The sequence below is a fragment of the Cajanus cajan genome, chromosome 4, assembly GCF_000230855.2.
Source record: "Cajanus cajan strain Asha chromosome 4, NIPB_CcT2T_4, whole genome shotgun sequence".
NCBI classification, from domain to species: domain Eukaryota; kingdom Viridiplantae; phylum Streptophyta; class Magnoliopsida; order Fabales; family Fabaceae; genus Cajanus; species Cajanus cajan.
In genome coordinates this window covers 68,807,843-68,835,598 of record NC_138520.1, presented here as the reverse complement: position 1 = coordinate 68,835,598, position 27,756 = coordinate 68,807,843, and the positions used below count along the sequence as shown (strand labels likewise).

Genomic DNA, 27,756 nt, shown 5'->3' with positions numbered 1-27,756 from the left:
TTTATCTTGCATTTACTATGCTTTTCACGTGGTAGAAAGTTGATAATTTGGTATAAATATTGTGGGCACGCAATGCTTATTCACTCAGCCACCAGTTTCCATCATTCCTGTTCATCCATTTAAGTGAGGAAGAGACCTCAAGGCCTCGATGCCATCACCTTGTTCCCGAGAAGCACACTTGGAGATTCTATGTGTACTCTTTGCTTGGCCTCTCTTGTCACTGTTTTTGTTAATAATGGTCTTACCAACAAATGGATTTAGGTAAGATGCAGTTTTTATGTTAATTATATAGTGTTTCCTTTCATGCACTATCAGGGCTATGAGAACACGTTTTACACTATCAACTAATTAGAAATCACTGTAGATATAACTTTTAAAAGAATTTAATGGTAATGTATTGATAATGTAAAATAGTGTTACATATTATGAGCCAAACAAATATCACTGGTGGTACTTATTTATTCTAAAAGTCAATAAACTCCCATAAAAAATGGTTTGTGATTGGATGATAGTATTAGAAACCATTGTAGATATAACTTTTAAAATAATTTATTGGTAATGTATTTGATAATGTAAAATAGTTTTACACATTATCGGCCAAACAAATATCATTGGTGGTACTTATTTATTATAAAAGTCAACAAATTTTCATAAATGATGGTTTGTGATTAGATGATAGTATAATTTATTCCCTCTTTTTACAATTGTTATTCTAAAAGTCAACCACATTACTATATATACATAATTTATTCCCTCTTGTATATGCAATATCAAGCAAAAATGTAATGGAAAAGCTTAGAAATTGACCATGAAGAAGCTAATGGCTTAGAATAATTAGAGTAGAAAATATAGTATTTAAGTAGCATCTGGTGATCATTGCATATTAAATTCGGTGTCTTGCATTTTGTTTCCAAAGGGACAAGTGGGCAAAGGAAAGTTACTAAAGAGAGGAAATAAATAAATACCAAAACCTGCTTTTGAGTGCTGGCATTTCAGTGGTCATCTACCCCTGAAAAGGACAATGTAATGCAAGCAAGCAAGTCAGGACAAGAAGTAAATCTGTATAGTTTTTGACAGCAGTGACTTCTTCCTCTTCCAATATTAAAAGTTTTTCTGAAACCATAAAACTTTTCAGCTTGACATTTTATTGTGCAGAGTCCAAAGACTGAAGACAGCACATGGCAAGCAGAACAATTCTTGTGCAATGACTTTCAGATTAGCATGTTTGAATTTCTGTTGTGAAAGTCTATGAACAAAAGACTTGTACTTTATAGTTTTTACTCGAACCATGGTTTTTTAAGTTCTTAATGGGAATCTAAATACAATAGAAGCAGCCCAAACACCCAAAAAGTTAATCACATTTAAATAATAGTGTTTTTTTTTCTCTTTATCAGTTGAAGTGCTACAATCTATATCTCTTCCTTGCCACTTGAGTAACACTGAGAAATATATTATGTAACAACTACTTGATTTGTTTCTATACATACCGTGAAGGGACCATAGTCATCAAAAAGCATAAGAATTTTGGACTTTAATTATAAAAGAAGTAACTTGGCGCCTTTTATTATATGTCAACTACTCAGTCTCTATAATAAACAACCAAACCAAACAAAGAAGAGAAATGGTTCTAGGTCGTATGAGATAAGATGACTTATGAAGGAAGGTATTATATTCACAGCTCAGCGCCACCAACACCTAACTATTAGTTTCAGTCATTGAAAATTCAATAATTTCTGTCTTATAATAGGAATATGTATATTTTTTATTCTAAAATTATTGTTTCACTCCATTCTTTGATGCTTGAATTTTGAGGCCACAACTCCACAAGGAGGGCACATAATGGAACAGCACATAAGAGCAATATGAATGAAACACTTGAACAATATTAAAACCTTTTTTTTAGAAAGGCTTAAATAGCTTTTTAATCATCATCATTATTATTATTTGTTTTAGTTTTACAATTTTATTTATCAGTTTGAATCCTTGAAAAATAGGATTTTTTTTTCCTCATTATTGAATTCTAGTTCCTATAACATATCGCCCATGTTGAATTTGTTCCCTTAATATACAATTTTAGGAATTAAAATTAATATAGTCAACGTATTGGAAGGATTAATTCAACATGGTCATGAATCAAAGTGGCTAAGTCAAATAAGGAAGATCAAAAACAAAATTCTATAATGCAATGATGAATATCGATAAAAAAAAATCTATAAGAACTAAAACAGAAAAGGCAGTATATTACACCATTAGACTAAAATGATATTTAACCTTCAAAAGTAAAAACAAAACATTTTAGAACTCGTGTTATATATGCAATTTTTTTTGTATTCTCCGTAATATTTTTTTTTTCTCATTCGAAAAGTTGTTCCGGATGCACAAAAGTATTTTTCTTAATTATTCATTTATCAAATTATTTTCCACCGTAACATAGTAACATGAGCAAAATGAGAGAGAAAAAAAAACTGGTTGTTGTATTGTGCCCCATGTTTTGCAAACCAGTACCACGAACCACTCACAAGGAAACAGAAAAAATGTGGTTTCAAATGATACGAGATCTTCTCTCCCTCTCTCTATTTTGATAGACCTAGGCCCAAGCATTTGTCACATTCAGAAGGTTTTTATGCTATGGCAAATTTTGGTCCTGTTACTTTTACTTGTTATAATAAGATGAACTTTAAACAGGTAAAATGTCGCTAGCAACATTTGATACCGAATACGCATTTATTTATTTTTAGTTGATCAAGATACCAGATTTCATTTTCCTAGCCTAGCTTCATCTGTTAAGCTTTGTTAAATACTTGCACAATTCTCTGAAAACTTGTACGACTTAAACAACTACGTTCTGAAAACTTGTACGCGTTAAACAACTATGTTGCAAATTCAGTACTAGCACTAGGGGTTAAAAGAACATATAAACCATTCGTGACACGTTTTGATAAATTTATGTTCGATGCCAACACTAAGTTTTCTTTTTAATTAAATTTATTTTCAAATGAGATTTGCTGGTTCCGTGTTGAATAAAATGGCATCATCTCTATCCATACTTGGTACAAATTGTAAACAACGTTGATACTCCGAGGCAAAACAGAAGTAATATAGGAAGAAGTTACCACGAGTATAGTACTGAAAGACATAACTAATCAAAAGCTTAATGTGTTAAAATGATAATAAAGTTGTTTTAATATATTACTTTGAACTTTTAATTAACGTCTAAGTTTTTATTGGCAAGAATTTCAATAATCAATACATTTTTTTTTTGCTAGAATCACATGTATCCGTTACTAATAACAACTCTATTTGAGTAAAAAATATTTCAAGATTTATGGGACTAACTCTTGAATGAAGCAATTTTTTTATTTTTTATTTTATTTTTTTTATATATATACACAAAATTTGAACACGATATTTTGCATAAAGAAAATAAGATATAGGAAACAGCTGAACCATTTACCCATTAAGGAATGGCCTGTAAATGTTTGACACTACAATAACTAGAGCTAAGAACTTTATCTTCCAACTAGATATTGAAAGAAAGAAAGCCAGCTAATAAATAGTAAATGCTTGATCTTTGAAGAGAAGAGAAAGTGAATAGAGGTAAGTAGGTAACTAGCTGCCTTACGAGAAGGGCTGGCTGACAAGTTGACCACTGGTTTTTAATACGAGAGAGAAGCAAATTATTTTGGAATAAGATCCTTATTTCTCAACAAGCATTAAATAAATAAAATTCCATCAAAATTTATGAAAATCCAAGAAAAAGGAAAATAAACATAAACTTCTCATATGACCTATTAACAAACAAAATTTGAAAGACCTAATATCATGGACTATTAATGTCTGTGTAAAAAAATAAGACTATAAAAAGTAAAGTGAATTATATATAGCAAATTGTTAATATAAAGTGTTTAGTGATTGGGGTTTCATTTCAGAAAAAAAATCGAGTTTAGTTTAATTTAATAAATCCTGACACTACTGTACGCATTTGAAGTTAATTAATATTACCTTAATTTTTCTTAGTAGTTCACATAAATACTCCTCATACAAAATGATAATAATAAATAAAAATTGGTTCAACAGTTTTCACTAGGTCTCCTTGAAAGTTGAAACCACATTGTTCTAAGCAGTGGTACATGTTAAATCTTGTGTCACACTGAAGGCCACATTTGCCATTTGGACCATTCTTATTTCCCATGAGAATCACATCCTACTTTAAAAATACTACAGTATGTCAGCGCAAGAGGTTTTACAATGCCCAACTCTAATCACAGAGTTGTGTATCCATAACATTTTGGCATTCATTTATTTGATATAGTAAATACTACTATACTAGTTGCCATGATAGCATTTTTGTTTTCAGAAATTTTTTGGCACTATGGATTAGGAATGTACGCTACTTTACATAATTATTCATCAACCGTTGACATCAACTAGCAAGATTTGTAGTCACAAGTCAAGCAAAAAATAGTCAGATTATAAAAGGCAACAAATATCTCCGAACTAAGTTTTCACAAGCCTATTTCAACCGCGAAGCTTAGCAAAGCAATTGTAATTGGAGCATATATATATTTATAAATCTGATGTTGAATTGCATACAAGAAAACAGACGGAATTTGATTCTAGTGATTCACACTGCTTCCCCAGAAAACAGCCAGAAATCCAGGCGAGCAGTTTATTTTCTTCACAATGACATTGGCAAAACAACCTGCATGTACCAGAACAAATATTATGGTTTCTATTATATATATCCATTATAATATATATATCCAAAACTTCAAGTACAAAGCAAATCAAATCTCTAGCTCAAAGTGTCTGTTAGAGCACTTCAAATTAAAGCTCTATAAACAATAATCCTTAATCAAGAAGGATATTATTATTATTGGTGAGAAGACAAGAAGAAATGATACAAAATCTCATACTGTGTTTTCAAGATAAGGGTGGAGGACAAATCCATACAAATTTTATATTCATCCATACTGATGCATGTTTACGTGAGCATTAAAAATATACAAAAATTGTCCTTTTAGTTATCAAAGTTATTCGCTACTAATTCTTTCCAAATGAAAAGATTTCACGAAAGAAAAATGAAGTACAAGGGCGTAGATGTTGTATAAAAAACCTATAGGACAAAGAATCACATGAATGACACAAATCTCAGAAAAAATGGATAATGAAACACATCCACAGCCACAAGATAAGAACTATGAAGGAGCTAGGAACACTAAGGATGCACAGACTTCTGAATAGCCATAGTGCCATACGCATCATGGGTACTTCTAGCTATATTTCATAACAATTTTACTACTACTTTTTATAATTTTACACACATTGGGATATCACAATAATAAGATAAATGATAACATTTTATTATATCTACAACAACAATAACTCGGTAAAATTTTGAAAACACCAATTTTCTCTTTTGATTTAAGATTTACATCTTATTGTTATTTCATGTGTTTTACTATGGCCTGTGTTGCATCCTATAATCTTAAAATGAATTTGACTTAACTAAGGCGACATTTGGATAGATGGAAATAAATGGAATAGAGTGAAACGAAACAATGAAATAAAACCTCCATCTCATTGTTCTGATATGTTATGATGAAAGGAAACAAAAATATTATTTCATCTCATTCCTCTCACCTGGGGGGTAGATTCCATTAGTTCCCACTATATTCCATCCTCATTTTACCAATCCAAACAATGAAACATATTACCATTATAATTCATTCCCTTCCCTTCCATTCTCACCCACCAATCCAAACACATCCCAAGTGTTGAATGGACTTTAAAAAACAAATAGCAAAGTTATAAGTATTGATTCAACAATCAACATATAAAATTGTAATAGAATCCGAGCATATATATACAACAAAATCACGAAACTATTAAAATCTCAACCACGAATTTTCAAACCAACAATCATACTTCCACATTTCCTCCCCTAAAACCCACCCTTCAAATCAGCGGAACCAAATTTAAAACAAAAAAAAAAAAATCAAAAAATTGACACATCCCACATCATAACGCGTATGGCATCCGTGCTTCCTAGAAGAAGACTCTACCATAACCTATAACCTCACAAACTCAGTAACCTCAATCATCTAAATTGTTTTGCTTTTGCATTACAACAACATCGCAAAAACCCCCAAAGTCCAAAACTAAACAAAATTTCTCCCGATCTAATTTCTTCTCCTTGAGGAGTTCGCATTGAATATTGATGGAAACCCTAGCGCAGAGTGAAATATGAAAAACGAGAATGGAGCTTACGGTGTCAATCGGAGGAAGAGGCATGTTCGACAAGCTTCTTGTCCCTTCGCTCCATAGCCACGTCCCACAAATCGTTCCCGATGTGCTTAGGCTGAAACGATTTCACATGAATCAGCAAGATCCAACCTAATTTCACGACATTGAAAAATAAAATAGAAAAAAATTACTCTGCCATGCGCGGCTCTGTGAATATAATACTGAGCGTTTCCCATAACGCAGAGCATTCCCGCTATGATTCCCAGCGGCAACACCGCTTCCATCCATCTCAAATTCATCTCCTCTTCTTCTTCTTCTTCTTCCTCTTCCTCACTCTTCTTCCAACTTCGCTCTCACCCTTTTCTTACTTTTTACTTAATGGGCCTCCTCCTCCATTCAAGCCCATTCATTCCTTTCTCTTTAATGGGCCTATCCCATACCCTGTTTGCACATGTCATCAAAATAATAATAATAATAATAATAAATATATATATATATATATATATATATATATATATATTAATTGTATTTATTCAATAATAACCTATATTAATCTATACTAATATATAAAGAGATACCTTTTTGATAACTACCTTGATCTCCACTTTTTTTTTTATCATTATACCCTTTTATATTAAAAAATTAGAAAAAAAATATCAAATTTAAGAATTTGAAATTAATAAATCATTTTTACAGGAATTACTTTTGGTTTTCATTTTTACATGAATCATTTTATTATGTATATTTTTTAATAATTATTTTTTTATGAGTAACTTCTTATTTTTTTTTTTATTTTTTTAATATAATACAGACACAAAATGACTTTTTCCTGCTAGTAATTAATAATAAATATTATTAAAAAAATTCCTTGTAGGTAATACTAGTCACTTAATTATATTAAAAATATTAAATTAAAATATAAGCTTTTATAAAATTTACACGAGCATCTCATGAATTAAATCTTCAATTAATACTAACATAAAGGACTCTTGAATTTTGTAGAAACCGAAAATGAAGAACATGACCAGGGGTCAACTTATTAATCCTTACTAATTTATATCATCCATTAGTAAGATAACATTCATTGAATCCTCTAACACATTCATTAAGACTATAACGATAATTTTTTCTTCTAATATTCATTTGTCTAATTAGTATAAATCTTTGACATTGTATGCACGAATATTGTGCAACTAAGACAAAAATTATATTATATTGGGATATTAGGAGTACCCGATTACTCTTTAAATGCAATATATAATTAATAATAAAAGACTATAAAATTAATTTCATTTTTTTTAAATATCCTACTGTTGCTTCTCAAATTAATTACATCATAAAGAATGATTTTTTCGTCACTAAAATGTTCACATGTTTAACTTTTCAACTGAGAAACTATACGTTTTTAATTAAGATAATGAAATATATATATTATACTATTTGAAAATTAAAATTTTTACCATGATTAAAAACTTAATATATATTCTACTATTTTAAAAGATAACGCGATATATATATATATATATATATATATATATATATATATATATATATATATATTCATATTTAATTATAATTGTATTTTCTTATATTAATGATAGAATATTCATACGAAATGATTATAATTATATTTTATTATATTAAAATCAAAATATTCATTTGAATGATTATAATCATATTTTTTATATTTGAAATTTAGTTAGAATTATATTTTCTTATGTTAAAGACAGAATATTCATACAAAATGATTACAATTAAATTTTCTTATATTAAATACAAGATATTCATATGAAATATTTATAATTACATTTTCTTATATTTGCTATAGAGTATTTCTCAAACCTTATAGTTGCAATAGATATTCATATGAATGCTATATTATACTTTCTCACGAAATAATTATAATAAATAATTAAAATAATATAATTTAAGGAAATAATGAAATTGATATAATTTTTTTAATTAAAATTGATATAATCACGTTGCAATTATTACGAAATGATTATAATAATTAACTAAAAAAAGTAAAATCATGAAAAGAAGTTGCAATTAGACAAGAAATTTCGCACTTTTCCTTTTATTATAATATATATATATATTAGAAAAAAAGCATTATGTGCTTTTTTAGAAAGTAAAACAAATGATTATTTTCATAAAAAATAGATAGTTATTATTTTTAAAGAGAGTAATTATTACTTTTATATATTTTTCCTATTTTAACCTTAAATATAAATTGATAGAAAAAAATATAAAGATATATTTGTCTATGAAAAAGTGAACATCAAAAAAATATTTCTTTTTATATATTAGAATAAATAAATTATAATTATAATAAAATAAAAATAAAGATATTATAGTATACTTTCTTACGAAATAATTAAAATAATATAATTTAAAGAAATAATGAGAACAATATAATATATTACAATTATTTGGAAATGATTATAATAAATAATTACAGAAAAAGGCTGCAATTGGGCGTGAAATTTCGTACTTCTCTTATTATTATAATAAAGAAAAATTAAAATATTTTTTTGAAACTATATAAACTTAAAGTATATATATATATAATGTTTTATTATTTTAAAATTAAAAATAAGACTCAAAATTATAGAAACTAATAGAGTATTTTAGAAAAAAGTAATAGAGTAATTAAATCTATATTGTATTACCATTTGTCTTGCACAAATAAAACACAAGTCATTGGCATAATGATTTCCCAAATGACACTATAAAAGTGAATTTCCCTTCATCACAAACCCTGCTTCAGTGATTACCCTACTCTATTGCTTCTACTTTCCTCAACTTTCATACATTAAAAAAAGGGTTTTTCTTCCAAAGGTTTAAGCTTGGTTTCTCAAGCGGCCATCATTTATTCCCTCACCAACCCACCATCCAGATCCAGGTAAGCCTCACCCTCTTCAAAAATCTCATCTTTGTTTCCAAATTTCCTTTTATTTTTTTATTTATTTATTTATTTTTATTTGTTTATGTATATATCTTCTCATGTTCATGAACCAACAATGATCTGTTGTTGTGATCATGACTGAATCATGCGAGATTCGTTAATTTGATCGCAAAGTTTCTCTCTTTGATCATTCCCCTTTCGCAGATCAAATGGCATCTATGGCTATGTTGCGTTTTTCTCCACTCTCAGGTGAACACCATGCACTTTCTTTCCCATCATCGCCATCACCACCACCTAAGCTTCAGAATCGTCCTTTGTACCTCTCCAATTTCACCCATTTGCCTCAAAGGTTGAAACTTTCCGTCGCCGGGGGCGACGGCGGAGATGGGGTCGGACGGGGCGGTGGTGGCGGTGGCGGTGGCGGTGGCGGAGGTGAAAGTTGGGGAGAGGGTGAAAATTCCAAAGATTCCTCTTTTGGGGTTTTGGGTCTGTTTCTGAATGGGTGGAGATCAAGGGTTGCTGCTGATCCACAGTTTCCTTTCAAGGTTTTGATGGAGGAGTTGGTGGGTGTGAGTGCTTGTGTCTTAGGTGACATGGCTTCGAGGCCTAATTTTGGGTTGAATGAACTTGACTTTGTCTTTTCAACTTTGGTAGTTGGGGCAATTCTGAATTTCACTCTCATGTATCTGTTGGCACCTACCATGACATCATCAGCATCCAACCTACCAGCCCTCTTTGCCTCATGCCCCAAGAGTCACATGTTTGAGCCTGGTGCCTATTCCCTTCTTGATAGGCTAGGAACCCTAGTGTACAAAGGCACCATTTTTTCTGTTGTTGGTTTTGGTGCAGGGCTAGTTGGAACCACACTCTCAAATGGTTTGATCATGATGAGGAAGAAGATGGATCCCACCTTTGAGACCCCCAACAAGCCCCCACCCACCATTTTGAATGCCCTCACTTGGGCTGGCCACATGGGGGTTAGCAGCAATTTGAGGTACCAAACACTGAATGGTGTTGAGTTCATGTTGGAGAGGGTGCTCAACCCCTTGGCTTTCAAGTCCTCAGTGTTGGTGCTGAGGTGTGTCAACAATGTTCTTGGGGGCATGTCCTTTGTGGTGTTGGCAAGGTTAACTGGTGCTCAGAGTGTTGGGGGGGAGCAGAAGGAGCATGAGGTTGCTTTGATTGCAGAGAAGAAGGTGGAATCAGAGAGGGAAGAGGGGTTGCTGAATGATAATAACAACAATAATAATCAATGAACAACACCATCAAACTGATGCGTATGGCATCACACACTTTGGCTTGTTTCATAGCGGTTTGTCTTTTACTGTGGCCAAGGTCGGTTGGAGAAGGTAAGGTTTTTTGTTTTGTGAAATTGTGTGTAGGGTTTACTTACTAAGGTTATGTGATGTGATGCACCAAATAAGTGAAGAGGGTGATTAAGGTTTGAGACCAAGATTATGGCATTTGCTGCTTGTATGTTGCTGAAACCTGCCTACCTGAAACAACAATAACATGCCAAATTAGTCTGGCCATGTATTGGACCCCCCTCCCTCCCTTTTGAAAACAAAAAATATGTAGGCCATGTAGATTTTTTATTTCAGCTCAAATAGTACCCTTTTGTTGTCTTTTTATAGAGACCATCCTTGTAAAACTTTTAACAATTCTAGTTTGAGGCATTGGCTAAATAATGATATTGAATTGTGTTGCATTAATTTTCTTTTCAAGTCAAGTTGAATTTTTCCTCTTTATTTCAATATGTAATTTTCCTCTGTCAATTTCTAATTTTACTAAAATGGATTAGAAAAATAAGTATAAGAATTAAAAAGATTTATTTTAAACATAAAGTGAAACTGTTGACAGTAAAAAGGTATTTTAATCTTAAAAATAACAGTTGGTCAACGTGTATGGAGTTTGTGGAATTTATTGGGAGTTTAATGGTCTTTAAAAAGCAGAAAAGATTAATGGTACGAATTATTTTTTGACAAAAATCTTTACGAAGAATTACAACCGTCATAATAGGTTTAGAGTTTATTTAGGGACCATCGTGAATTTATTACTTCTCAATTCGTACGGACTCGTGCATAATTTTTCGTCATAAGTAGCAAAGAACGTATCGTAACAGCAATAAATTACTTTTAAAGATTCTTAAAATATAACGGAAGTAATTGTTGAGGGTAACGATGTATTTTAAGATTTTGTAATTTTATGGATTTGTTTGAAACACAATTGAGGCTGTAATGTCAAGGTGTTTGAAATTTTTGTATTTGCATGAATTTGTCTACACTGTGCTTCTAGTTATATTTGTTTGCAATTTTGTTTTGTAATACCATGTAATTGTAACTTACTTCGTTTTAGAAATAAGTAAAGAATTATAAATTTAATATATTTAAGAAATAATATGCAATGTTGTCAAATATGGTGATAACTAAGAGTTAAATTCTAAATTTAAATTTCAAGAAAATATCTCAAACCAAGTAACTTAATTATATTTAAAATTATTTAATTATAGTCATTTCTCAAGGGCGTTGTTTAGTCTCACACTAATTAAAAATATTATTCAAATAAAACTTATATAGTTTACACAATTTCCATTATTCAAAGTAATCATGTGAGAATGAAGAAAATTTATTTATTTATTTTTAAAATAACAGTTCAAAATTATAATTGTAATTGAGGCCATAACATCTTGCTATTTGAAATTCTATTTATTTGATTAACAAAAGGTAGACTTGGTACTAAGAGGTCTACAATATTCTTGTAACCACGTGATTTTGTCAAAAAATAACTGCAGTGCCATTTATTTGTAATACCAAAGTTGCAGCATATATGCAACAATTTAAAATCTTGTCTTATAAAAAAGGAAACAATTATAAATTTAATGTTTTAAAGAATTAAAATCTGCTATGTTGTTAAATACCTTAAATCATGTAAGAAACTTATTTCTAAAAGTTTTTAAGAAATAACGATTTGGAACTGCAATTGAATTCCTATAATTCCATGAATTTTGTAAGATTATTTGAGTCATTTTCCATGAGTCTCTTTATATTAATATTAGATTTTTTATTTAGAGCGTTATAGTTTAGACACTTTTAGTAAAGTGTTTATAGTTTTAAAAAAAGAAAGTTAACACCATTGATCCTCCATTGAATATTGTGAACACGGAGGGTATTTTTCATATGATTCTCGTTCTTTTAAACAGCATTTGCTTTAAAGTTTTATTCCAATATGATAATTTTGAAGTAACTTTCATTTATTTTTATTTTTACTTTTATCATTGGTGTTGCGGGTTTATTCATGTTCGACTTAAAGTTATATTCCGATATGATAATTTTGAAGTAACTTTCAACAATATTTTTCTGGATTTATTACAGAAATCATTTCATAGAGGCATAGAGCAGTACAATTCTACCCTTTTCAAAATACCTATTGAGTCTAAAGTCTAAACCCCAAAGAACCAAAAAAAAAAACATAGTGATTAATACAAACGACTATTATGAGTATATGCAAATATTAATAAATTTTTTTTACCGTAATTATAAACACAAATTAATCTTTATTTATTAATTTTAAAATACAACATAAATTATATTAATAATTAAAAAAAATCACTCATAAATATGTAAGAAAAATTTGCTTACCTGATTGATTATTATTTTTTTTTGTAAAGATTGTGCATAAAAATTAAATTAAACTTTTATTATTAGCAGGTATAAATTTATATTAATCAGTCTGCAAAATTTGACCTAAATTTGTTACCTGAAAAATAAACTAAAATTTATAATTAAAGAAATGAACATTTGATTTTTGAAGGAGCATTAGTTATTGAAAAGCACCCAACAACCCAAATCATAAAGACAGTCCATTCCTCACTGCTTCCATCATTTTCCATACGTACCCCTTCAACGTCCATGCAGTTACATCAAATACTATGGATTTGTTTAAATAAATTTATCCAAAAATTATATTAAAAATAAATTAATTAATTAAACTTTTTTATAAGTTAATTTATAGAAACTATACCTTCTCCAAATTATGTTTTAATTTATATACAACTTAATTTTAACCTTAAAAAATTAAACTTTTATATTTTTAAAATTTTCTCTTTTAAAAATATTTATTTATTTATTTAATATCAAAACACTTTATAAACAATTCACTGAAATGATAAAATCATAAATTTTCTCCTATCTCGTTACTTTGCTATTATTAACTTCCAAACAAATTGAATTTTATTTTTCATTTTACTGCAACAATTTTTCTCACAAATTGAAATGGGTTATAAGTAATTATCATGCATATTTTGTGGTTGGTAAACAATTATGCAAAAAGTTATAGTTGCAATTTTATTACAATTTTTAATATCGTAAAAAATTACGGACTAATGCATATAATATGACCACAATTAGTGGTTGCAAAGACCTCAAAAATCCTTATATTGCAGCTGCAATTACGATCACAGACCGTTTTAAAAACCTTGCAACTGTGTCATAAATCTTCCTAAAAAAAAAGGAATAAAAGAAAATAACTTATAGGCCAGTAACACTGTAAAATATTGATTCTATTTGTACATAACCCGCCAAAAGAAAAATCACCTGTTTCATTTCTCAATAGTGTTTTACATTGTTCGGCAAATTTTGATCATGTGTAAAATGTATATACAAGTAAACACTGAAATATGACAGATATGAAAACTGTGCCTTCCTCTTAGCGTCCAGTTCAAATTGCTCTTTCTAGTTTCTTTACCAAGGATCTCTTCGAATTAGAGCAACCATGTTTCGGGAAATCGAATTACAGAAACGTATATAACTTTTACAACAGCGTAAGACTCTTATCTGACAGCCTCTGGTGCAGAATTGCAGTAAGGTGTATGTAAGCAAACCAACCTAGTGAATGTTAGACATAAAGTAGCAAACCCAATACCCATAATGAGGCCACAGGTGCTCTTCCGCTTATCCAAACTAAGAGCTCTCTTTACTACATTTCCAAAGCTAGGTATCAATCCACCACAGGCAAGAACCATTATGTGATCAAGACCACTATAGTCAATGCCAGTAAGAATAGCTCCAATTGCTGATATTGGACCCATAAATCCAATTATGGCAGCTGTTGCAAGAGAACCATGCCAGCTATCAGTGGCTCCAAATATGCAGCTAGCCACAGCCGCACCTCGAGGAAGTCCGTGGAGAGAGACTGGAAGGACCATGTGACGACCGAGTCCATATGCTTTTGGTGCAGCTACTCCCAATGCAAGTCCTTCAGCCAAGGCGTGAAATGCGACTGCACCACACGATATGAATGATTGAAGGGTGTGAACGCTAAGTGGGAAACCGGTGAGTGTAGGTAAGTCATTGACTGAAGCCTTTTTGGAAGCTGCCACCTTCAATACACCAGAGGTAGAAACATGGATGAAAGCGGCCCCCATTGCAAGAAGTAATAAAACGGGAATAAATCCCAATTTTGAAGACAAAATAAGCTGCACTGGACGCCAGGCACCAAGAACAAAGGCAATACCACATGCAGTGCCCATGAGGAGAGCATGCTGAAGATGAAAAGCAAGAGCAAATGCAACCAGAATAACCCCTCCAAGTAAAGGGCCAAGGCCAAAAAGTAATGAAACAAAAAAGCCAGAGGCATCCTCAGCGCTGTAACAAAGAAATCAAAATTTAGGGAAAAGAAAACAGCAACAGAAGAAAGAAAAGAGAGTAACTTACTGCATCTCTATATTTTGCAATTTAAAAACAAAGCAAGTATGTTTAGTACTATTTCATCCAAGAAAAAACCCAAACAACGTAATATAGCTGATAACCAGAAAGAAATCTCATACAAAACTCACTTGTAGTCATGACTGAAATTCTGAAAGAAGGTGCTGAGAGCTTCCATAAATGCTACAGAAAGGGTTGCAGCTGATGCAACCTGTGAAGCTGAGGCTTCCTATAATCCAAAAGGAAAAGAAACTAATTTAGATATATATATATATATATATATATATATATATATATATATATATATCTGAAAACACAATTAAATTAAACAGAAGTTAAAAAAAAAAAAAAAAGACAACACAATAAAAATGTGACTCAGCTGAAGTCCTGCAAATCCCATTAAGAGAACGGATGATATTTTTTCAGAAGAAAGTAATGCATACTCCAATCAACCTATACATAAGTTAAAGTTGTCATCCGCTTCACACCCCCTCCAAAAAAAAAGCTTTCAATTAGAATAATAGGGTTATTCATGGGTTAGGGGGTTTGTTATGTTAGTAATCAATCTTTTAGGGTTCATCTGATACCAGTACTTGACCTAGATTTAAATAGGAGCATTAGGTTAGTATTTGTTAATATGATAGAATAACTGCATGGGCTTCAATGAGTTCATGCATTACATGTTAAATGCTTCTAGTTATAGTGTTCATAGAAATTGGTGTTTAGGAAATAGCACCCACTTAAAGTAAGACTTGTAAATTTGTATGCGTGTTTGCTTAGCTGAGTGTCTTTTCAGTTCTCACTAAATGGCATTTCATGCCCCCTCCTTTTCTATCTCTCTAACACTAAATTCAACATGGAATCAGAGCAGTGCAATCACACTTGACCTAACCTTTCCACTGTCATGGTCCCAAAATATGGAACCTCTTTGATTGGTGCCTGTTTCAACTTGTTCTAATTTCCACTGGCTTGCTCTAATCCGTCCCAAAATATTCTCTCCAGTTACATGCTTCTGTGCAAACAGTTTTACTTCCACCTCTCCCCCTGGCCTCCACCACCACCACAACCAGCAACCTTTTCCAGCTAGATATGACCATTGGCTGACTATTCCACTGAACTTCTGGCAGCATTCCTGGTGAGATTAATCTCCAGCTGCTAGCACATTCTCAGATGCATCAATGTCCAGCTGCCACCTAATTTTGGGCTGTGTAATCTTGTCACCCTTCAGTGGAAATTGAACAAGGGTGTGCTGTTGCCTTTATTCTCGTGCACTGTGCAGTTACCAGTTGCAACTTCCATCATTAGCACTTAGTAGTATTCTCTTTCTTTATTTGGAAGAGCATTTTCCAACTACATTTATCTGTGCTACCTTTTACAGCAAAGACTCCAACAGAGTATTTAGTGGTCATTTATCTGTGCTGCCTTTATAATCATGTTTACCAGCGACCATACTCTCTCTCTCTCTCTTTTAACCTTTTCAAGGGTTTATTTGTAACAAGCTTATAGCATAAAGGTTAATAAACTTTAGCTTGAGGGGGAGTGTTAGATTAACTGCATGCAGTTCATATATCACAAATGCATTCAATAATCATAGGGATTAATTAGTGTTTAGAAGCACCCATCTATCCTTAGCCTTGTAAATTGTACCGTGAAGTGTGTGTGTGACTGTGTTATGCTGCATGTCTATTCACTCAAACCATTCCATCCTCACTCTAAATTCAGCATGTTATATGCAATTATGTTATCATATCTTAGACTATCCTTAATATTAGTTTTCCTATTTCCTCATCATTATTAGATACCAACTTATTACCATATTTCCTTATCTCATGATTTGTTTTTTATTTTGGTAGGATTATGATTAGTATACATAAGGGTTAGTGTTCTAGGTTTTAAGAAAACATCTCATTGTAATACATTATCATTATTATTATTATCCATAGTCTCTTTTCTCTCAATTTTTTCCTTCTATATAAAAATCCAATAATTTCAACACACATAACCCATTATTTTATATCATTTATTCAGGTTTTTTCTTCTTCCTATTTTGTTCTACAATTTTAACATGGCATCACAATGGTTTAATACTTGTCACCCCTGTTGTTAAAAATAAAATAAAATTACAGCACAGGGCAAGGTGGTTTGAACATTGTTTTAGAGGGATTGCACGAGTATTAAACCATTCACAAGCCTTTACCAAACAGCTTAAGCTCTCGGAGTTGATCCATGCCAAAAAGACAAGAATTATAATAAAACATGAAAAGCCAAATTTTAAGTCTTTAAAGTTTAAAATGCTGCAGGAAATGATAATATGAGAATATCTTTGGCGTAAAATTATAATGGGAAATAACCTTGAAAGCATCAGGAAGCACTTCCGCAACAACCATCCAAATCATGCATCCAGCAGCAAATCCCGTACAAAAAGGAAGAAACTTGCTGAATGCATCAGCACAAATAAACGAAGGAACAGCTACAATCGGCTGCATTAACATACAGAATAAGATGTAAGGAGGATAAGGTCAAAGACAGCAATGACAAGCTTAAAGTTAAACCCACATTGACATAAAAATTTGTTATCCTTGCATATGCTAACATTTATTTCATGAGTTCAACAAATGAAACATACTAAGACTCACCAATTAAACGTGTCTAGGCTACTGTTAAGTGCATGCAACTAGATCTATTAAACATCACAATTAGTCTATGCATTGCCTAAGGCCCAAATGATAGCAATATTTCATCCACTAATGAAGCAATTTATTTATTTCAGGCATTCAGGCATATTAAACCATTTAATATTCAATAAATTATTAGGACATAAGGATTAACAGTAACACTAAACCTCTTAGATGCCCACCAGCATTGCAACTTGGCACCATGAAAAAGCAATTTGACAAGGAATGTGATTTAATTACATACAAGAATATTGAGAATTTAAAGGACTCTACCAAATCATTGATGGTCTATGTAATAGTACAAAGAGTAGTTCTCTTAGGTTGGATGCCACTAACAATCAGTGAAATGCACTACTACAAATGGTACTGGCCTAATCATGCAACATATTACACCTCACTTGAATCAGATCAAGTCTAAAAGCATATCAAAACAAAATGGAGTAAATGAGACCCATCCAATCATTTTATTCCTAACGATAATGTAAGCACAGGGTTTACAGTGGTGGGCTAAAGGGAATGCAAAGTTATAGTATATACCTCATAAAGGTAACTCTTCATAGTGACATGCTGACTAAGCCAAAATAATTTTCTCCTTGATAAGTTAAGATAGTTAAAATCTTAAATTAAGGGCTACCTGGGGTAAAGATGTAATTATGCTCCATAACATGGCATTCTGTGGAGAGACACCCCTTGATGCCAGCACCATGCTCACAGCTAATCCCTCTGGTATGTTGTGTACCGCAATAGCCAGAGTTACCAACAGGCCTTGAGTGAAACCCTTTGACCCAGCAAATGATACCCCAACGCCAGATCCCTCCCCAAAAGAGTGGAGAGTCATTATTCCAATAACAAGAACAACTTTGGTAGCATCAGCACCTTTTAAATCCAACATGCTTACTTCCCCATATTGCTCAAGGAACTGAAGCCAAAACCCAAGAGAAAGAGTACGACACAAATGAGAAAGTTATAGATATAGGATTCGTAGAATAAAATTTGTGAATTACACAATAAAAATGCATCCCGGACTAACAGAAAAAGAGGAGAAGCACTCCACATAATTAATAATCACTTTGTTAATTTTGCTAACATTTGTCAAGCAGAAGATTGGTATGAAAATTCACTGAAAAATTAATAGAGGTGACTTGTACAAGTGATGTGAATAAGAACACCCATTGTCAATTTTTATTTTTGTTATCCTAAATCATTGTTGATGTGAAACTTATTCATATCAACAATGTAGCATCCACGCATAGAAACATCGAGGAACAGGACATGTACAATGCATAGAAGCAGTGCTGAAGAAAAACTGCAACACCAAGCAACATCTGTTAAGCAATATAGAGAAAGGAAAAATCATCATCACCTTTTTACATAGCCAAATAAAAATTCCACCGGCTAGAATTCCAATGACAACCCAATTTCCAGCACCATACTCCTGCCCTTCCTGTACTAGATCAAAGCTTGCAGCCAACATAACACCTGCAGCCATTCCATTGCACAAACCAGCCCACTGTGGATCAAGCTCCACAAAGAAGAAGGGCACAGCACCTAAACCGGTGGCAGCTGCCATTGCCAGTGTAAACAACGCGACCGTTGAAACTGAAACCTTACTGCTTCCACCCTTCCTACTACCCACCACATTATTGGCATTATCAAAATTAAAAACATTCTCTACACCAGTCCCATCAATTACATTAGTCCCTACATCTTTATGAGGAGCAGCTATGACCTTATCGGAAACTTGATGATCCAATTCCGCATTTGAATTCAAGAAAAAACTCAACAACAAAAACAACAAGGGAACACATAACCTCAGCCTCAGATTTGGAGCCATGTGCAAAATACACCACTATCTGAAGTAGCACCTCCTTTAAGCCAATAGCCCCAAATCAAAATTCCCAGCAGCTGCAACTACAACTCCATGAGCTTCTATTATCCCAGCTTATTTCAGAAAACACCCGTCAGTATCAATTTCCACAAAGAATGCAATTTGAAAAGGCACTCCAAATGCAAGAGGTCAGCATTTGGTGTAGGGTTTGCACCTCATGACCAACCTACCTGTTGATACAAATACAACACAACCCAAAAACCCAAAATTCATAAGACACAAAAGCATTGGGTTATATTTGAAGAAAAACAAATCGGAATTGAATAGTTAAAGGGTGAGGGTGACATACATGTTAGGGTGATCGCTACGGAAGGGAATCAAAGAGGCACAGAACGAAGGAAAAGGAGAAGACTTTATGAAAACCCTAATCCAATTAATGATAAGAAATTGAGAGCATCACGTTAATAGGAAATGGGAAATTGGGGAGACCGAAACCAGCGACTTAGCGCACGCAGAAACCGCTGCTGACGTCACCGGAATGTGACTGTGAACCGATTTGGCCACCACAGCCCCACCAAAACCCACGATGTAACGCTGATTTTCTAAATACCGATATTTTAACATTTTAAATATTTATTTTATATAACTAAAATTTATAATAAATTTCATATTTAAATATGCAAATTATACTTAAAATATACATAAATAGATTTTTTTAAAATATATAAATTATTTTTTGAATTTATAATATATTATAAGATTATTTTTATTTATTAATAATTTATTTAAAAATATTAAAATTCAATCCATAAATAATTATATGACAAATAAAAATCGAAATACATAATAAGTTAATTTTTTTAAACTCTCATTGAAGAATGTTTTCGAAAATGTTCTAGCGCAAAATAATAATTCTAGTTTAATATGTTAGAATTAATTTGAATAAACGTATAATTTAGTGAATTGTGGATGTATGATTTTTTTTTAAGAGATTAGCCCATTTTGGAATATTTGTATACAGTAATACAAGATATAAAAAGATAAAGAAATACTGATCTCCTTGTAAATAAGTATCGTCCTATTTTATACATTAAAAAATTAATAAATTAATAAAAAAGAATAGTACAAAGTTATTAAGAGAGATATAAATAAAAAAAATAAATTACTAATATTATATTAAAAAGTTAATATGATATTTATGTTAAAATTTATTATTTCTTTAAATATAATACTTATTATTATGATATAGAAGTATCTAATTTTTCTCTTGTTGTTGTCTTAACTAAGGGAAAGACATGAATCCTTTTTGTTTATTTTTCTTATTTTTATTTAGTTAAAATATTTTTTTTAATCTTTATAACTTCCCTTACTTTACTTTTTAGTTTTTATAATTTAAAATAACCATTTTTAGTTCATATATTTATCATTTTTAATCTCTATAGTTTAAGATAGATTTTTTAGTCTTTATATTTATAACTTTTTTTAAAAAAAATTTAGTCTTTATTATTAATTTTTTTATTAACATGACAAAAATATTAATTTAACTTTGTATCTCTAATATCAAATTTATTTTACTGAAATTATTCTAAATCATGTTTCTCTACGCTTTGTATCTCTTTTTTTACCTTCATCTACGTGTTCATTGTTAAAAATAATTCTTTTTTACCTTCACACAATTGAGATATTTACTATGAAGACACGATGTTATAAAAAATTAAAAATAATGACTAAAAAAAATAAATATAAAGACTAGAAAATATATTTTAAACTATAGAGACTAAAAATAATTAATAAAAATAAATATAAGGTTTAAAAATATCTATTTTAAACTATAAAAATTAAAGTATAAAGTAAGTAAAAGTATAATGATTAAAAAAAGTATTTTAACATTTGTATTTCTTCTTTTTCTTACTAAGGTTTTATTATGGATTTTCCTTGCACAAAAGTAGAGTAAAATAAAATAACTAAAAAGCTGAATCACCTACATCTCATTATGTATCAGCACCTAGATTCATTATGTGTCGATACACTCATTATCTTGCCTGTTTGTTTTTCATCTCATTTTTCTCTAATCATTGAACACTATTAAGTGCATCTACAAAGGTAACGTACATCAGGAAATATATCTTGCAATACCATGAACTATCATTCTATGGGCAATATAGATCTCAAACACACGAGCAGGTCAATCTTAATTGAATCATACATTAATTTAACACTATTAATTGCATCTACCATGGTTTTGTCCTTAATTTCATTGTTCTCATAGTCAAACCTTTTATTTATTTATAAAATCAATAAGTTGAACTACAAACACTTTTAAAGATTACACAAAAAAATCATATTCCACCACCCACAATAATTATAGCACGGTCAATAGTCTACATTCAACAACCAAAAACAGCTCAGCTCAAACTCAAAGTGCAAAGGATATGGGTGTTTTCGGGTTGAGTAAAAAACAGAATAGACCATGCTTAACAATGATGGAATCATGCCTAGGAAGGCAAGGGGTTGACTCCATCAAACAAGCTGATATACAGTTATCGTAATTGGATCAACAAGGTATAATGAATGTAATGACCCCAGACAGGACCACTTTCTGAGACTGGTGAAGAGAGTTACTCGTCCTCTCATATCATGTAGAATGCTGATGATGCCACTTGGCTATTATAATAAGAAGTAACATCGCAGAAAGAAAACTGTTCCCGGCAGCATCGCAATATTTTTTTCTAGCTCATCTTTGATGGGTCTGTGTGTGTTTTCATAGCAACAAATGAGTGCCAATGTTAAGAAATAAGAACCTCTCAATGAAATCGGACAGTAGGAACCCATACTTTTGTCTATAATGGAGAATATGATGCCAGATTGATAAGAATTTTGCCCTAAATTCTTTATGAATTATCATCTATATGTCCCAATTAAATCATACAGCAGGAGCATATGCTGGGTTCGGGAGATTGTTGTTTGAATTCTTTCCGAGTTGAGGCAAATTTCAGTTTAAGCACATCACAAGGTTATGCAAATTTCTGTTGTAACATCATCTTAGATTCCAATCTTATATCCTCAAGCGTCAACTGCCTCTTCCAATTTTCTGCATAAAAAACAAATACTATGTCATGGATCCTAGTACGACATAAGTGAGTAAGTGAGGAACAATGGCAGGAATAGACAAATTAGCCTCCTGAAAATGGAATGTTGGGAATATGCATTACATTCAATGTGAGAAATTCTTGTGTAAACTCGATTTATTTAAGTTGTGTACACACTAAGCTAATTATATGCTAAAACATCATTTTATATTAAATAATGGTACAAATTTTGATGCTAAACAACTACATTGTAATTAAAATAATGATGTGTCTTCATACATTGTGTATACTATCATTCTAAGTAAAAATCTCTCATTTATCAAAAAAAAAAAGAAGTTAAAAATCTCTCATAACTAGATTCAGAGTCTGGCAACATGTTAAGGATATAATCCCTGATCTATGATGTATCATGATAGACTCTTCTGAGTATTGTCACGGAAACAAGTTAACAACCGAGTGCCAAAGTTAATCCCTCAATACAATCAATTGGAGGGAAGCAAACCATTCTGTTGTCAAAAATTTTAAAAAGTATGCCAAAATAAACAAGCTTTATTCACTGGACACTATTTCTCACACAAGAAATGCAAATTAAAGAGTGAGGACTTCATACCTAAAAAGACTGGCTTAATTCAAAATTTTCAATTAATAGCATTTTGTAGGCAATTGAACGAGAATTTTGGGATAATTTTTAGCCAAAAAGAGTTATCTTAACAAGCTGGTAATTCAGTTATCTGTCTAAGCACACCTTTATAACAAAACAAACAGGACATTATAGTTTTACATAGCTTCAAAAGTTGCTTTCAGGTGCGAAGATAAGAAGGGAAAACAACCTATTTCAGTAAGGAAATTAACAGTATTCTATCAACCCTCATTATTATCCTTTATAAAACTTTAAAATACAATGTGGCTAAAGTAGAACAGATAAAACAAGAGTATCAAGTGGTTTCTGGTGCTACTAAATGGTTACCTTGCAATTAATGTTCTTACAATGTGATATAGGTTGCATCCTCATCAAAAGTTCCAGAAACACAACTCCAGTTATAGTGGTATATGGGTCAGAGCATATCCATACCAACACCAGTTTAAAACATTCTCATATCCGCCTTGGACTGCTTCAGTTGAGCCACTAAAATTGTCAGCAATTGGCATCAATCAAGTGCCAATTCTTTGAAAGCACATGCTTTAATTCCATCTATTTTAAATTTTGAATACAAACTTTTGAGGCTGCAAACGGTATAAGCATTAGATCTCTTTCTTTAATGATAATCCCAAATGATGCTGTCAGCAGATGAGCAGAATGTACAAAATTACTCGGTAGTGTATATTACAATTGCAATTTGTACTAATGAGCTTCTGTTTGACTGTAAAATACGGCCCACCAAAGTACACAGTATCTAAGCCCATCATGCTCAGGGACAGAGCAACCCTCTATTCCAACAGCTTTTTCAAATCTTATGCCATACGTGTTTCAAGGAATCACCAATAGTCCTTGCATGAACAGTAACCATCCTTAAAATGATGAAATCTATTAGCATCCCTCAAAATGATCTCCCTTCCAGTGACTTTTGCAATCAATTTAATCGCAGAATGGCAATCACCACAAACCCGCAAATTTTTCATAACTCTAATTGGCATACCTTCAGGCACTTTTAGGAGTCCATATGCTATGGCTACCTTTTCGCTATGATAACCCAAGCTATGTGTCTTCTCTTCCTCATCCACGTCATGAAGAACAAAGCTACCATCAGGACAGTACCCAGCTTCCCTTAACAATCCCCCTATCTTCTCCAACATTTTCATGATAATAGGCTGCTCAGGGTGGCCCTTGCTGTCGCCCCCAGTGAACATATGTACCTTTTTCTCCACCTCAATCCAACTACAGCCAGGCAATTTGATAACACTTCTAGCTTTTATTTTTTTCCTAAGGACTTCAACATCCCCCCATCTTCCTCTAGATGCATACATATTTGAGAGCAAGACATAAGGTCCAGCATTTTTGGGTTCTAGGTGGGCAAGTTTCTTAACTGCAACTTCAGCCAAATCTAGCTTCATATGGGTTCTGCATGCTCCTAACAATGCACCCCAAACAATAGCATCAGGTTCCATAGGCATCTCTTCTACTAGTTTCATTGCATCATTCACCTGCCCAGCTCGACCTAGCAAATCAACCAGGCAAGCATAGTGTTCAATTCCAGGTTCCACTCGATATTTGCATTTCATTGATTCAAACAATTCTAGCCCTTCTTTCACCTTGCCACTATAGCTACAAGCTGAAAGAACTCCAATGAAGGTAACATCATCTGGTTGAACTCCATAGGAGCACATGTCATGGAAAATATCCAAAGCTTCCTCTCCCAACCCATGCTGAGAATAACCCGTGATCATAGAGTTCCACATAACAACATCCTTCAAAGGAAACCTGTCAAAAACCCGTTTTGCTTTCACAAGATCACCACACTTAATATACATCGTAATCAAGACCGAGGAAACATATAAATCCTGATCAAATTCGCATCTCACCAACTGAGCATGGACCTGCCTGCCATGGTCAAGACTCGCCAGGCTGGCACACACAGAGAGAACACTAATCAACGAAGGGAAATTCAGCGCAACCCCTTCTCTCTGCATTCTCCCAAACAAACCCAACGCTTCCAACTCACACCCTTTCCTCTCGTACACCTTAATCATGGCACTCCAAGTTCCATCATCCCTCTCCTTCATTCCCTCAAACACATGCCTTGCTCTATCCACATCCCCATCAAGCCCAAACCCCATGATCATCTCATTGCAAGCAACAACCGCCTTCACCGGCATCGCCTCAAAAAGCTCCGAAGCCTCTCTCATCCTCCCACTATGAGTATACCCCATAAGCATAGCCGTCCAGGACACCTCATTCCTCTCCGGCATCACTTCAAAAAGCTTCCTGGCAACATCCACCCTCCCATTCCTCGCATACCCGGAAACCATAGCGGTCCAAGTAATCACATTCCTCTTCGGCATTTCATCGAACAGCGCACGCGCCTCATCCAATCGACCCTCCTCACAATACCCTCCAATCATGCTGGTAACCGCCACCACATCCTTCTCAGGCATCATATCAAACAGCCTGCGGGCGTCTTCAATGCGAGCCTCCTGCAGCAACCCACCAAGCATGACGGTCCACGACACCACGTTCTTGTGTGGCATCTGCCAGAATAGGCGCTCCGCTTCGGCGACGTCGCCGCCGCGCACGTAGCCGCGCACCATGGAGGTCCAGGAGACGACGTTGCGGTCGGGCATTGCGTCGAACACCCTGCGCGCTTCGCGCAGCATTCCGTTCTTGATGTGGCCGGAGATGAGGCCGTTCCACGAGACTGTGTTTCTGTGGGGCATTTTCTCGAACAGGTGGAGGGCCTCGTGCGGTTGGCGGGCTTGGAAGTACGCGGCGACCATGGAGTTCCACGAAGAGATGGTTCTGTGAGGGAGAGGCATTTCGTCGAACACCTTCCGTGCGTGGTCGAGTTGGCCGCTGCGAGCGTAGCGTGCGATGGCGCATGCATTGGTGCAGTGTGGTCTCACTTGCAACAGCGTGTTCCATAGCGGAGTGGCGCGACCATAGTGACCCATGTACTTATGAATGCAAAGCATGCACCATTACTGTTTCCTCCTTATAACCATCAATATTATTAAGGACACGTTCTAGTTCTAGTTCTAGTTCTAGTTCTAGTGCTCCATTTTGAAGGAAAAATCACGGGAATACATTTTTCTTCAAGCAAATATTTTTAATTTTATATTTTCTTTAAAATAATATATTCTTACAAACATAAGTATTTAATTTAAGTACACTTATAGTTAATATTTTTGTACACTTCCATTTAAATATAATTTGTCATGTATAATGAGATTGAGATTGAAATGTCTAATTTTTTTTTAATTTTTTTTATTTATAAATATCATATAATTTTCTTAATTTTAAAATGAAATTTTCATTATTTTTGTTGTCTAAATTTACGTCCACAAATACTATTAAGTATGTTTTTGTGTAAATATTTATAAAATTAATTACGAATGAAATTAATTGTAACGACTCGCCTGATCACACCACTTATTACAATCCAACAACAATTAAACAGAAGGATTAACATCAAACATTAGTCCGTCTAGAACATTATGCAACAAGTAGGTAAATCTCATGTAAGCAGTTATATTTGTAAGAAATAAAATGATTGTTCTTGAACATATATACATACTTGAGACAAAAGAAGTAACTACTATACATACGATAAACCTAATCGTTAGTCTAACGTCTATACAAAATCTAGTTACCTTAGGATAACAACATCCAAAAGAGAGTCACCTCCGATGTGACTCATCATCACACAACACCATTTGGCTCGCTAATCTTGTCCTACTCCCAAATCAAATATAATTATAGCAGTCTCAAACCATAAGAAAAAACACAAGATAAATTTGTGATACAAAGTTAATATCATACAACAACATGCAACATAAACAACTTAAAATGAACATCATTCATTACATCATATTAGGTCTCGTCGTACAACTTAAGACACTGAAACAACGTGTACAACTAGGTAACTTCATTATAGACAAAATACAACATATGGTCATTAGACAATATCACACTCACAACTTTCATTAGATAATGGCTCCTACATCTTTACACCTTCAACTTAATCACTTTCAGTTTGCACATATACATATTACCAAACATGTACAATTATATCATTAGTACATGATAAACAACATAGAACAACACAAACACTCATTTGATTATCATCCACCTCAATACCTTTAACAAAATGACATAATCTACATATATATAAATACAACTAATGTGTCATCATGTATATCAACTACGAAGATCTCTTACAACTGAGGTGAACAATTTAAGTGTCTGATCCCTATCGAATCATAGTGTTAGACCTATCTCAACTAAGTCAAGTATAGTACAGTGTCAAGCCTCATAAGAGAGGCAGGTATAAACAACTTAGTTTGATTTCTCATGTTTTGTCACTTAAACAAGGAAGTATGTTACTATGTTAAGGTAAAACAGTTTGGATATGAGCCTACCACGATATTAGCTAGCTTAACTAAGTCACTTATGAGATTAGTTCACCAACTACCCTCCAAATACCACAGTCCTCTGATAAGGTTAGGGATTTTAACCTCCGATTTCATACTTTACTTGGTTGATCGTTTTATACACATGTGTCTTGATCTTGCTCACACACGAATACCACATAAAACCTAAAGGAGACAATTGAAAAACAACTTACCCATTTAGAGGCCAACTTACCTATTGAAG

General features: G+C 32.7%; 4 protein-coding genes across 4 annotated transcripts; 1 reads left to right on the top strand and 3 right to left on the bottom strand.

The window, feature by feature from the left end:
* Positions 1-4,377: 4,377 nt before the first annotated feature.
* LOC109788958 (NADH dehydrogenase ubiquinone 1 alpha subcomplex subunit) lies at positions 4,378-6,601 on the bottom strand. The gene is made up of 3 exons (XM_020347822.3): positions 6,438-6,601; positions 6,271-6,361; positions 4,378-4,702 (listed from the first exon to the last, which is right to left on the bottom strand). Exons 1-2 carry the CDS (start codon positions 6,543-6,545, stop codon positions 6,275-6,277), a joined length of 195 nt encoding a protein of 64 aa, XP_020203411.1. The 5' UTR covers positions 6,546-6,601; the 3' UTR covers positions 4,378-4,702; positions 6,271-6,274.
* Positions 6,602-8,983: 2,382 nt separating this feature from the next.
* LOC109788963 (protein RETICULATA-RELATED 3, chloroplastic) lies at positions 8,984-10,866 on the top strand. Its single transcript, XM_020347826.2, has 2 exons — positions 8,984-9,151; positions 9,359-10,866. Exon 2 carries the CDS (start codon positions 9,364-9,366, stop codon positions 10,408-10,410), a length of 1,047 nt encoding a protein of 348 aa, XP_020203415.1. The 5' UTR covers positions 8,984-9,151; positions 9,359-9,363; the 3' UTR covers positions 10,411-10,866.
* Positions 10,867-13,723: 2,857 nt separating this feature from the next.
* Positions 13,724-19,940, bottom strand: LOC109788955 (ZIP metal ion transporter family). The gene is made up of 6 exons (XM_020347819.2): positions 19,709-19,940; positions 18,895-19,589; positions 18,166-18,450; positions 17,208-17,336; positions 14,988-15,085; positions 13,724-14,796 (listed from the first exon to the last, which is right to left on the bottom strand). Exons 2-6 carry the CDS (start codon positions 19,363-19,365, stop codon positions 13,983-13,985), a joined length of 1,797 nt encoding a protein of 598 aa, XP_020203408.1. The 5' UTR covers positions 19,366-19,589; positions 19,709-19,940; the 3' UTR covers positions 13,724-13,982.
* A 1,659-nt stretch (positions 19,941-21,599) lies between these two features.
* On the bottom strand, positions 21,600-26,164 carry LOC109788953 (pentatricopeptide repeat-containing protein At1g56690, mitochondrial). Its single transcript, XM_020347817.3, has 2 exons — positions 23,416-26,164; positions 21,600-22,450 (listed from the first exon to the last, which is right to left on the bottom strand). The coding sequence occupies exon 1, from the start codon at positions 26,073-26,075 to the stop codon at positions 23,925-23,927; it is 2,151 nt and encodes a 716-aa protein (XP_020203406.1). The 5' UTR covers positions 26,076-26,164; the 3' UTR covers positions 21,600-22,450; positions 23,416-23,924.
* Between the last annotated feature and the right edge of the window lie 1,592 nt (positions 26,165-27,756).